The sequence below is a fragment of the Macaca thibetana genome, chromosome 5, assembly GCF_024542745.1.
Source record: "Macaca thibetana thibetana isolate TM-01 chromosome 5, ASM2454274v1, whole genome shotgun sequence".
NCBI lineage: Eukaryota > Metazoa > Chordata > Mammalia > Primates > Cercopithecidae > Macaca > Macaca thibetana.
Genome location: NC_065582.1, coordinates 58,510,011 through 58,523,864, shown reverse-complemented (window position 1 = coordinate 58,523,864; position 13,854 = coordinate 58,510,011). Strand labels below are relative to the sequence as shown.

The 13,854-nt window shown below is 35.9% G+C and overlaps 1 protein-coding gene across 1 annotated transcript; it reads left to right on the top strand.

The window, feature by feature from the left end:
• The first annotated feature begins 11,722 nt into the window (after nt 1-11,722).
• LOC126954513 (barrier-to-autointegration factor-like) lies at nt 11,723-12,404 on the top strand. Its single transcript, XM_050790018.1, has one exon. It carries the CDS (start codon nt 11,766-11,768, stop codon nt 12,033-12,035), a length of 270 nt encoding a protein of 89 aa, XP_050645975.1. The 5' UTR covers nt 11,723-11,765; the 3' UTR covers nt 12,036-12,404.
• Nucleotides 12,405-13,854: the final 1,450 nt, after the last annotated feature.

The window sequence follows — 13,854 nt, the reverse complement described above, 5'->3', positions numbered from 1 at the left end:
TTGAACTTTTGTGTTCTGTTTCTTTTATAAAACTGAATGCCTTTAATAGCACCCAAGTCACTTATTGAATGCTTTGCTGCTTAGAAATATTTTCTGCCAGATACCTTAAATCATCTCCCTCAAGTTCAAAGTTCCACAAATCTTTAGAGTAGGGACAAAATGCCACCAGTTTCTTTGCTAAAACATAACAAGAGTCACCTTTACTCCAGTTCCCAACAAGTTCCTCATCTCCATCTGAGACCACCTCAGCCTGGACCTTATTGACTATATCATTATAAGCATTTTGGGCAAAGCCATTCAACAAGTCTCTAGGACATCCTAAACTTTCCCACATTTTCCTGTCTTCTGAGCTCTCCAAACTGTTCCAACCTCTGTTACCCCATTCCAATGTCACATCCACATTTTGGGGTACGTTTCAGCAATGTCCCACTCTACTCATATCAATTTACTGTATTAGTGCATTTTCATGCTGCTGATAAAGACATGCCCCAAACCGGGCAATTTACAAAAGAAATAAGTTTAAATGGACTCACAGTTCTACCTGGCTTGGGAAACCTCACAATCATGGAGGAAGGCAAGGAGGAGCAAGTCACCTCTTACATGGATGGTAGAAGGCCAAAAGAGAGAGCTTGTACAGGCAAAATCCTATTTTTTTAAAGCCATCAGACCTCATGAGACTCATTCACTATCACGAGAACAGCATGGAAAAGACCCGCTGCCATGATTCAGTCACAACTCATGGGAATTATGGGAGCTACAAGATAAGCTTTGGGTGGGGACACAGAGCCAAACCATATTGCATAGTATATATTTTATTCTTATTTTACTTAAAATTTTAGTGTGTTCTTCTATTTTAAATGTTTTTCTTTTAACAGTGTATAATGTGTTTTAATTTTTAGGCAGTTTTATTAGTTTCCTATGGATGCTATAACATAGTACCACACATTTAATGGCTTAACACAACACAGATAATTTTTTTTTTTTTAAGACAGTCTCACTCTGTCGCCCAGACTGGAGTGCAGTGGCACAATCTTGGCTCACTGTAAACTCCGATTCCTGGGTTCAAGTCATTCTCCTGCCTCAGCCTCCCCAATAGCTAGGACTACAGGCACCCACCACCATGCCTAGCTAATTTTTTGTACTTTTTGTAGAGACGAGTTTTCACTGTGTTTGCCAGGATGGTCTTGATCTCCTGACCTCATGATCTACCTGCCTCGGCCTCCCAAAGAACACAGATGATTTTTTATTGTCATAGAAAACAGAAGTTCAAATTAAGTCTTCCCGGGCTAAAATAGAGGTGCAAGCTAGGTTGATAATTTCTCTGGAAGTTTCAGGATATAATATGTTCTTTGCCTTTTTTAGCTTCAGAGGCTTTCCTCATTCCACAGCCTACCATACCACATCTCATCATCTTAGCTCCCTTATTTTTCTCACCATATGGCCTTTTCCTCCTCTATTATCAAATCTGGAGGTGCTGCCTAGAGCCATGGGGGTGAGGGCTCCGTGATAGAGCTCTAGTTGTGCGATCCAAGCCTGGTAGAGTTGCAGCCACAGGACCTCTGCCCTAGGCAGGTCTGAAAGGCAATACCTTCAACCCCATGAGGTCCAGAGTACAGAATGTAGAGCCAGGGTCTTGAGCCTCAATCTAATGTAATTTGATTTGAGTCAACTCAAATTCCAATTTGATTTTGGTTTTCAACTTGTTCAGGAATGTGTCACTCATTTCTTCTTTTCTGATTATCTTTTTTAAAATATAAATGTCTCTCATACCTTTGTTACCATTGTATTTCGGAAGCATACAACTTGTTTGATTTCACAGGCTCAAGCTGGAGAACAAGTTGCCTCAGAATAAATTATGCCTTGAGTTCACTCATATTTGATTTAGATGATATTTACATGAGACTTTGGATTTAGCTTTCAAATTGATAACATGTGAGAGAGACATAAATTTTGGGGAGCTGTTGGAGGGAAGGAATGCCATAGATGGAATGTTTGTGCTCCCCCAAAATTTATATGTTGGAACCCTATGTGATAGTGTTCAGAAAGTGGGATTTAGGGAGGTAATTAGGATTAGGTGAGTCTGTGAGGGTAGACCCTTCAAGAATGGGATTAGTGCCCTTTTAAAAGCAACCCTGGAGAGCTCCTGTCCTCCTTTGGCCATGTGAGGACACAGCAAAAAGATAGTTGTTGTGACCTTCACCAGATGCTGAATCTGCTGACACCTTGATCTTGGACTTCTTAGCCTCCACAACTGTGAAAAATACATTTCTTTTGTTTTTAAGTCACCTAGTCTATAGTTGTATTAGTCTTTTTTCACACTGCCAGAAAGAACTACCTGGAACTGGGTAATTTATGAAGAAAAGAGGTTTAATTAACATAGTTCTGCAGGGTTAACAGGAAGCATGACTGGGAGGCCTCAGGAAACTTACAATCATTGTGCAAGGCGAAGGGGAAACAAACACATCTTATTATGGCGGAGAAGAAGGCGGTGGGGGGAAGCACCACACATTTTCAAATAACCAGATCTCATGAGAACTCACTCACTATCACAAGAAGAGCAAAGGGAAAGTCTGCCCCCATGATTCCATTATCCACTACCAGGCCCCTTCCCTAGATGTGGGGATTACAATTTGAGATGAAATTTGGGTGGGGACCCAGAGCCAAGTCATTATTAGTGGTATTCTGTAGTAACAGCTTGGAAAGACTACGAAAATGTGTATAATTATGAAAATAGCAGCATATGTTGGTGGAACACATAATATATACAGACTATAGTCAGTCTTTGATACATATATGCTTTAAAAAAATCCCTTAATTAAACCTGTTTCTCACAGTATCAACATGTACATATTGAAAATGCAGAATTTCCATATGTAGAAATAACTCCTCAACAGGTGCTCTAATCCAATCTAGCTCTCAGTTCTTTTACCCTGAGTGAATCTGTTCCTCTGTTCAGATTGTATTAAAAATCCTGTAAACCCAAGTTATTGCTATTTTATAATTTTTTCTTTTTTTTTTTTTAAACTATTTGTCTTCTTTACACTCTCCTCATGTACACTCTACCTGTCCCTCCAAGCCTAACTTGTTACCTCTTTCACTCTACAGTGATACTTTCTGTTTCTGAATGCCTACCATTAATCATCTGTAGTTCTCAGCTTTGACTGATTGTGAGAATTATCAATATACAAAGATTCTGTATATAATTATTTTTATCTATTTTATTATTTATTATTTATTTAAATGTTTTTTGAGACAGAGTTTCCCTCTGTCACCCAGGCTGGAGTGCAGTGGTGCAATAAAAGCTCACTGTAGTGTGGAACTCCTGGGCTCAAACAATATTCTTAAATCAGCCTCCTAAGTAGCTGGGACTACAGGCATATGCCACCATGCTCAACTAATTTTTATTTATTTATTTTTTTTGTAGAGATGGGATCTAGCTATGTTGCACAGGTTGGTCTCAAACTCCTGGCTTCAAGCAATCCTCCCATCTAGGCCTTTCAAAGTGCTGAGATTACAGGCCTGAGCCAGCAATCTTTGTTTTATATCAAGCAGTACAATGACAGGAACTCCAAGTACATAGATCTAGGTGGTGTTTGAAGGGGTCAATTAATAGGTTACAGATTGGTCATATTCATACTAATTCTTGTGTTCTTCATTCCCATCTTCAGATCTAGACTTTCATTTAGTATTATTTTCCTTTATCCTAAATAACTTTTTATTACATTCTTAAAAATAATGTAGGGTTTCTCAACGACTAGCATGACAGCAAATTAAATCTTGTAGTTTTATTTACTCCAAGAACCTTTCCATCTCAGATGGTCTGGAACTCCAGCTCTTGTCCTCCTGGCTAATCCAAATGCTGGGAGATCTAATAAAATTCTTAGGATTGTAGTTACTTCTTTATGATATCAACCTTGAAACTTTGCCCTGTACCATATACCCAGCTTAGAATTCAGGAAAAAATAATCAAGAGTAAAATTACACGCAGATTTTGAGAGTCACTCCTCTGTTCCCTTTTCTAGGATTTTGCTGCTTAAGTACCAGCCACATTGGCAGCACAAGCACCATTCCCTACCTTTCCAATGCAATGAATCTTCATATTGTACCTTTCACTCCATTTTTCTGAGTTGCAAATTGACAAAACTCATCAGGCACAGGGCTAGGTAATGCAATTTGCATTTATTTGCTTGTCTTTTTTCAGAGCTGATAGTCTGTCTTTTACTCAAATTATTCTAGTGATTGAAGACAAATGAAAAATAGCACCCACAACATTCAATGGTTGGCTGAAAATTATTATTCGTATCTTCAGGTAATGTTTACTAAACTTAGAATCTACCAACATAAACATTATCAATAATTTCCTATAAATTTTATCAATGTCCACATTTGTATATGCTGTACCAATGCAAATTTAAAATACTTTAGAATTTTAAAATAAGCTTTCATAGAATACAAACCATTTTCATTACAGGTTATCTGTACAGTCTATAACTCTATTTTTACTTCCCTTTGTACCAAAATAAATTGAAATCATCCAAAGATTGTTAGACAATTTAGATTCTAATTGAGTTCTAAGGAATACATTTTAGCCTGTAGGTAGCTAGACAGCGTTACAAATGCAGGCATCTTCGTAATGTAGCATCTGAGTACCAATAGATCAGATTTTGCATTAGAACTACAAAATAAGCATATTTGTGTCTCTGGGAAACATAAAGAATATTCATCAAACTCTGATTTTAAAACTGGCTTTTTGTTAGCTTTTTTCTTTAAAGAAGAATATTTTAATAAGAAAGACACTGTTATACCACTAGCAAACACTTAACATTGAAAGGCTGTAACTTGTGTGCTTTAGAGAAAACATAAAGAGAATTTATAAGAGCTAAATAGCACTTTCCCATGTGCTTCATGCATCAAAGGGTACCCTGGAAAATACATTTTGCATGTGTAGGCATGCTACAGAGCAGATTTGAAGAGATAAGTGATAATGCATGCTGCTTATTTCCAAGCTGAATCTCAATGCTTTACTAAAAATTGAAAATAAAAAGGAAAGGCAATATTTTTCCATGTCTCCAGTAAAAGAAGTATGTTTACAGATTTAAGTACAACTTTAAAATCATTGTTTATATTGACACATATTAATCATGAAATATAAATTCCTTTAAAAGAATTTAGTAGTTCATAACAGCAATGTGAATACACAAATAACTAGAAAAACCACCTCTCTTGGCTGAAAAATAAAAGCATTTCAGCTAAAAGAAAAAAGCATTTGAGCAACTGAATAATATTGCCTGTGACCAAAGACTTACAGTTCCTATCTGTATTTGAGGTGTGTGAAACTGCTCAATTTTCCCCCAGCAGTTCATAGGAAATGCTTTCAATCTCAGACTTTCACAGCTCCTTGAATTCTGCAACCCTACCAGCACTTAAACAGGTTGCTGTCAAACTTTCCAAATATTGGTAAAGCTGTGAGCCTTGTAGCAAAATTTTAAGCTCATGTGCCATTTAAAGTGGTATATACACGTACCCAGTGATATAAATCAGTCATATATAGCTCAAAATTATCAGAATTATATGTTAAAATTAAATTTTGGTATTGGAAGAATAAATATTATAAAATAGGCAAAATGCTTGGGTATTAGGACAGTTGGCAGGTCAAAATGTTAATTCTATATTCAGAGGTAGATACAATGAATATTGAAGCTGAAAAGAACTCTTACATACATATTTTATATCTAACACTTAAATTTCTACCTCCATCATTGAAAACATTAATTTAAATTAATGAGATTTATCTCTATTGATTTGTAACAAGAAATAGTGATTTTCTGAATTTTAAAAACTAAGTATAAATCTTTCGATTTTTAAACGTTATCCAAAAAATATAATAGCCTTATTTTTACTTAGTGTACAGTTAGTTTGCTATAAATAACTTCAGATGATTTAGTTTTAGTATTCATTTAGTATAAAATTAATTTAGCAAGTTTAAAACTTAGCCCAATCTTATAGCTAAGAGAATGGAAGATGCTATGCTTTTGGTTTTGAAGGTAAAGGGTAAGTCCATGAGCCAGGGAATGCAGACAGTCTACAGAAGCTAGGAAAGGCAAGAAAATGGATTTGCTCCTCAACACTTTAGAAGGGACACATATCTACCAACAAATTGATTTTAGACCATTAGAGTGAATCTGTACTTTTGACTTCTAGACTATAACATAATTAACTTATGTTATTTTATGTTGTTCCAAGCCACTGCTATGGTTTGAATGTGTCCCCCAAAATTTATGTGTTGCAAACCTAATCTCCAATATAACAGTGTTAGGAGGTTGGGCCTAACAACAGGTGATTAATTCATGAGGGATCTCAATGTCATTATCATGAAGTAGGTTAGTTATTGTGAGAGTAGCTTTGCTGTAAAGTGAGGTTGGCTCCCTCTTACTCTCTCTCTCTCCCAGGGTCTTGTATGTGTGCTTTCTTGCTCTTCCACCTTCTGCTGTGGGATGACACCAAAAGAAGACCTTCACAAGATAAAGTCCCTTGATCTAGGACTTCCCAGTTTCCAGAACCATAAGCCAAATAAATTCCAGGACCAGTCTCAGATATTTGGGTATAGCAGCCCAAAACAACTTAAAAACAGACACTAGTCATAATTTGTTATAACAGCATTAGGAAAGTAAAAGAAGTACATTGTCTATTTTTTAATAGAGAAAATACACTTCACAGAATTAGTTGGATAAAGTAATTGTAAAAACTAAATAAACAAATAAATATAAAAAAAACAACAACCATCCTAGTGAGATGAGAGTTCAAAGTTGTTACATTATATAATATATATAATTTTCTGGCCAGGTGCAGTGGCTCATGCCTGTAATTCCAGGACTTTGGGAAACTAAGGTGGGAGAATTTCTTGAGGTCAGGGGTTCAAGGCAAGCCGGGACAACATAGTGAGATGCTGTATCTTCAAAAAAGATTAACTGGGCATGGGGGCATATTCCTGTAGTCCCAGCTACTTGAAAGGCTAAGGTGAGAGGATCACTTGAGCACAGGAGTTCAAGGCTGCAGTGAGCCATGAACATGGCACTGCATTTTAGTCTGAGTGACAGAGTAAAACTCTGTCTCAAAACATAAATGAATAAAATATACATATATATAAAATTTTCAGAAAAAAAAACATGAGAGAGATAGAGAAACACAAAGTGTGACTTATATCCAGGAATAAGCAAGCAGGCAATAGAAACTAGTTTTGAAGATGTCCAAATAGGCCAGACATGGTGGTTCATGTTTGTAATTCCAGCACTTTGGGAGACTGAGGCAAGCAGATCACTTGAGGCCAAGAGTTGGAGAGCAGCCTGGCCAACATGGCAAAAACTCATCTCTACTAAAAATACATAAATTAGCCAGGTGTGGTAGCACATGTGTGTAATCCCAGCTACTCTGGAGGCTGAGGCATGAGAATCACTTGAACCCGAGGGGCAGAGTTTGCTGTGAGCTGAGATCACACCATTGCACCCTAGCCCTGGTGATAGTGTGAGACTCTATCTCGCACACAAAAAAAAGATGTCCAAATATAGACGAAGCAGACAAAGATTTCAAAGCAGTCATTATAAACATGCTCAAAAAACATTGTCTTAAAAAATTAAAAATACAAAAAGTATGATAGTTACACAACTAGAAAATACATAAATATTCTTTAAAAATTAATTTTCTGTAGTTACTAAGTACAGCTGACTGAAAAATTCACTACAGGTGCTTAACTGAAGATAGAAACTGGCAGAAGAAATACTCAATACTCAGAGCAATAGAGATGATAAAATTAAAACAAAACAAAACAAAAAAACCAGAGAAACACACATTTTAAAAAAATAACAGAACCTTAAGTAAGAGACACCTTTAAGCAAACTTGAATATGCATAATGGGAATGCCAAATAGATAGAAAAGAGAGTAAAAATGGAACAAATTGTTAACAGGTTTAATTGACGAAATTTTTCCAATTTGATGGAAAATAGCAATATGCACAAACAAGAAGTTCAGCCATCCTCAAGCATGTTATCAATGCAAAGGGAATGATACCTCGACAGATCATATTCAAACTCTTGAAAGCCAAAAATAAAATAAAGTCTTTAAATCAGTATGAAATAAAATACTCATCATATACAAAGGAATCCTAGTAAGATCAACAGCTAACTTTTTAATCAGAAACAATGATTCTCAGAAGTCAATAGATTAATGTAGTCAATGTTCTAGGAGAAAAATGTCAATCTACAACCCTATAGCCAGAAAAATTATCTTTCAGATTTAGTGAAAATGAAATGAAAATACCAAATGTGAATAAAAATTAAGATAATTTGTAGCTAGCACATTAGCTTTAGGATAAATATTGAAAGTTATTTCCAATACTGAAGTAAGTAATGTTAGAGAACAATTTGAATCTATTTGAAAAAGTAGGCAGCACCAGTAAAGAGTACTATGTAGGTAGATATAAAATACGGTATAATCATATTTTTATTCTTTGTTTTCTATGAGCCAAGTTACAACAATAAAAAATTACATAAGACTGAAGCCATACAATTGTACTGTATGGTTTATAACATATGAAGTTATGATATATAATAACAATACAGAGAAAGAGAAAATAAAGCTAAATTGGAGCAATGACATGACATCCGATAGTAACTTGAACCCAGAAGAAAATTTTAAGAGCTACAAATGATATATTTTATCTTTTATCTTCTATGATTTTTTAAGAAATATTTTCTTAAACTCAGCAGAGTTTTATTTTTTCATTTATTTTACCTGGAAAGTTATATTAGAAATAGCATCTGCCACTTAATAAAGACTAAAATTGTGGTTAGGATATATAATATAGTTATACTTATACAGAAATAATAATTGATAAAATTATGTCATAATTTCAAAAGTAGTGATTATCAGTTTTAAATGTGAAATAGTCAAATCTATTATTTTGAGGAGTAGAAGGCTACATTTTAGAGGTCAAGTATATTAGTAAGATTCAATGTTAAATCAGTATATGTAAATAGTTCCAATTTTAAACATATAATTTTATATATTTTAATACTTTTTATATTAATTGATGTTACACATATACTATTGTGATCACAGCTTTTATTAGAATTTTAAAATCAATTATCCATAAACATGAACTCTGCTATTAATATCAGTAGATTGTTTAGTACAAAAGAGTTGTATTTTTATTATACATTAATTTTGAAATGATGAGTGTTTATAATTTCTAGTTTACTTCAAGTGTAGTTTCACTTGACTTAAGATTCTATGTTCAGCATTAGTATATGTTTGATTTATAAGTTTGCATGTAATCTTTTGATCTTTACAGAAATAGTAATAAATATATACAAAGAAAAATTAATTGATCTCATTCCATAATGAGCTAGGATATATCACTAGTAATAAAAAGCTTACTCATGTGAAGAAATGGGCATTCTTTTAGGCACCAATATGCCATTTGTTGAATTTCTCAACTCATTGTCATTCTGGGTACTGTATATCTAAAAAGTTCAGGCCTTAATGTTAGACACATACAAATGCGCCCACACACACATACACACACACACAAAAGTGATATATACACAAGAATGTATAGAGTGATGTCAGCAAGATCATGGAATAGGAAGTTCCAAACTCCCAACCTTTACACAGAAAGTTTAACTAGCAGCTATCCACAGACTAGAATGTTGTTTCGAAAACCCCGACACTTAGAAACAAGTCCGAGACACGCATATGGTCTGGAAAACTGAATAAAATCCAAATTACAGAGTTAAAAAAATGGTCTCACTCTGACTGCATCTTCTCTTCCCCTCCTCCAAGTTGCCACAACACCAGACAAAGAGGATGTCCCTGGGTCCACAATTTCTGCAGGGAGAAAAGAGAACCAGAAACAGCCAATGTTTCTAGCATTCCAAGATGTTTGTAGGAAGCTCACTTTAGTCTCACTTCACAAAACAAACTAAGAGCAACTGCATGGCTACGCCACTCAGCGTCAAGAGGAAATAAAGGAGACAGAGTTAATAGTAGCAAGCACACACAGATCTTGGGGGTATCTTTGTGTTTCTGACAGTTATGGTGCCATATCATAGATACCAGTCAATCTTTTAAGCCACTTGCAAAGCTAAGCTAGATGCTTTCAGAAGCACAGTGGAAGTTCAAACTAACTTGAGTTCTTAGACTGCTAGACTCTTCAGCCAACCTTAAAACCCACCACAATGATCTCTCTCAAATAGGAGGACACCCGTCTCCTCTCCTGTCAGAGAAGCACATGGGCTAGATTGGCTTGACGTAGGAAATCAAGCAGTGACTTCGCTAAGCCATCAAAGTCCACCAGACAACTATGCCCAGGAAAGAAGACTTCCACTTCCATTCATCTTAGAAAAGCATAGGAAATAGATTGGCTTGACAACCCAGGAATCAAGCAGAGGCTCCACTCAGTCAAAAATCCTGCCCAACAACTTTGCCCAGGCAGGGAGACTTCTATCTCTGTGCATTTTGAATAAAAGTAGGGACTAGTCCTGCTTGGTCCCAGAAGTCAAGCAGCAGTTCCACTCAGCCAAAAAAGCTCACCCAATGGGCCCACCTATGCAGGAAATCTCCCACCTCTGTGGATGTTAGAGAAGCACAGGGCCTGGATGGATTTGACTCAGAAAGTCAAAGAGTAGCTCTACTCAGCCAAGAAGTGCACTGAACTCTGTTGAAGCAGGGAAATATCTATCTCCACAAATTTTGGAAAAGCACAGGGGCTATACATACTAGACTTGGTAACTTAGTCATTCAAATCAGCCAAAGGCCCCCAAAAAACTCCACCCTAACAGGGAGACCATTTTAATTATGCATTTCTGAGGAACATAGCCTCAGGCCCTGTCTGTCTTGAGCAGTGACTCCACCTAACTGTAGATCTCAGTCTGCAGTCCTGCCCAGCTGCAGATTCTAAAGCATGAAATTGGCCAGGGAATACATCTCGTTACTGGCCTGACCAGAAGCAATTACAGTACCCAACCAGCAGTTCTGCCTGATAGCACAGTCTAGTCAACGGTCTCACCAGTCAACAGAGCTCAGCCACAAGCCCACCAACATGAGAGCAAAGGTAGTCACCCAGCCAACTAGAGAAATCTGAATATGCTCTGCCTGTCCAAAGTTGTTACTAGTTGATCCTTCCTAAATAATAGACTAAATTAAGTAGTAAAGGTCTTTGAAAAGGGACACTTACAAGGGAAAGTAGAGGAAGTCCTCTTCTCAGATTTGTAGATGACAGTGCAAGGACACAAGAGTTAAAATAAATTCAAAATGCTAAAGGATAATAGGGACAGTAAAAGAGTAGAGTTGTTTCATGCAATGTCAAGTTGTTGTCTGTTTGAAATAGTCTATTATAAATATCATATCTTCTATGTAAGCCTCATGGTAAACACAAAGGAAAAATATTCATCAGAAACATAAAACGAAAATAGAAATGATTCAAAGCAAACTAAAGACAAATATCAAACCACAAAGAAATACAACAAGGGAGGAAGTAAGAAATAACACATTTGTAAAACAACCAGTAAACAACAAACAAAAAGGCAACAGTGAGTCTTTACTTATTAATAATTACTTTGAATGTAAATGAATTAAATTATCCAATATAAAGACAGAGTGACTAAATGGATAAAAAAGCAAGATCTTCAGCACCATAGGAAAAGTATTTAAAAAAACCCCAGGGAGGAACCGTTACGGGAACTGAAGCTGCCGATTAAGCCTGATCAAGATGACAACCTCCCAAAAGCACCGAGACTTCGTGGCAGAGCCCATGGGGGAGAAGCCAGTGGGGAGCCTGGCTGGGATTGGTGAAATCCTGGGCAAGAAGCTGGAGGAGAGGGGCTTTGACAAGGCCTATGTTGTCCTTGGCCAGTTTCTGGTGCTAAAGAAAGATGAAGGTCTCTTCCGGGAATGGCTGAAGGACACGTGTGGCGCCAACGCCAAGCAGTCCCGAGACTGCTTCAGATGCCTTCAAGAGTGGTGCGACGCCTTCTTGTGATGCTCTCTGGGAAGCTCTCAATCCCCAGCCCTCATCCAGAGTTTGCAGCCGAGTAGGGACTCCTCCCCTGCCCTCTACGAAGGAAAAGATTGCTATTGTCGTACTCACCTCCGACGTACTCCAGGGTCGTTTGGGAGTTTTCTCCCCTAACCATTTCAACTTTTTTGGATTCTCGCTCTTGCATGCCTCCCCCGCCCTTTTTCCCTTGCCAGTTCGCTGGTGAGAGTTACCAGCTTTCCTGAATGGATTCCTGGCCCCGTCCCTCACCCCCCACCCTCACTTTCAGTCCGTTTGATACCATTTGGCTCCCTTTTGGGCAGAACAGTCACTGTCAAGTCAGTGGCTTTCAAAAAAAACAAAAAACAAACAAACAAACAAAAAAAACAAAAACAAAAGAACCCAAAATAGCAAAAACACAAACAAAACCAAACCAAATCACAAGATCCAAATATACACTCACTAGCTACAAGAGACTTACTTTCCTTTTATGGACACACACAGATGGAAAGTGAAGAGATGAAAAAAGTTATTTTCTGCAAATGGAAACAAAAAAATAGAACTAACTATATTAATGTCAGAAAAAAAGGAAATTTAAAAAGAAAACATGAGACAAAGATATTATATAATGATAAATGGGTCAATTCATTAAGAGGATATAACAATTGTAAGTATACACATACCTTGGCACACCTAAATATATAAAGCAAATATTAATAGATCTGAAGAGAGAGAGAGATAGACTTCAGTACAGTAATAGTAGAAAAATTTATCATCCCATTTTCAGCAATGGACATATTCTGACAGAAAGTTAATGAGGATATTTTGGACTGAAACATTTTAGACCGAACAGACTTAAAGACTATGGAATATCTCAACCAACAGCCAACATGCATTCTTTCCATGTACAAACAGATTATATATTATGGAACAAAACAAGCTTCAGCAAATTTAGGAAGATTAAACTTATATTAAGTATCTTTTCCAACTGAAATGTTATAAAATGAGAAATCAATAACAGGAAAAACTTGGAAAATTCATAAATGCATGGAAATTAATGAACGTGCTCCTAAACAGTTAAGAGTTCAATAAAGAAATTAAAAAGAAAATTTAAAAATGTCCTGAGAAAAACAAAAATAAAAACACAACATACCAAAACTTATATCGTACAGCAAAAGTAGTTCAAAGAAGAAAGTTTATAGTTATAAATATCACATGAAAAAGAAGAAATATCTAAAATAAACAACCTAATATTAAACCTCAAACAACTAGAAGAACAAAATAATAAAGTCCAAATGTAGCAGAAGAAAGAAAATAATAAAGATCAGAATAGAAATAAGTAAAATAGAGACCACAGAATACAAAAGATCAGTACAACAAAAATATCTTTTTAAAAGATAAGCAAAATAGATAAGTTTAGCTAGACAAATTAAGAAAAAGAAGACACAAATAAATAAAAAATAAAAAAATGAGATATTACAACTAATAACACAGAAATCATAAGACATTACCATCAACAATTATACATCAACCAATTGAATAAGCTTAAGGAAGTGAATAAATGTCCAGACATGGACAACTTACCAAGACTAAATCATGAAGAATTAGAATATATGAACAGACAAATGTCTATAAGAACATTCAGTCAGTAATACAACTACTCATCTCCCATCTAAAAAAAGCCTAAGACCTGATGGCTCCATGGCTGAATTCTACCACAAATTTAACAAATAATTAATACCAATTCTTCTGAAGCTCTTTCCAAAAATCAAGGATGAGGAATAATTCCAAACTCTTTTTACAAAGTTATCATTGCTTTGAT

Excerpts from the sequence above, each read along its gene's own strand:
- LOC126954513 (XM_050790018.1), top strand. The coding sequence starts at position 11,766 with ATGACAACCTCCCAAAAGCACCGAGACTTCGTGGCAGAGCCCATGGGG.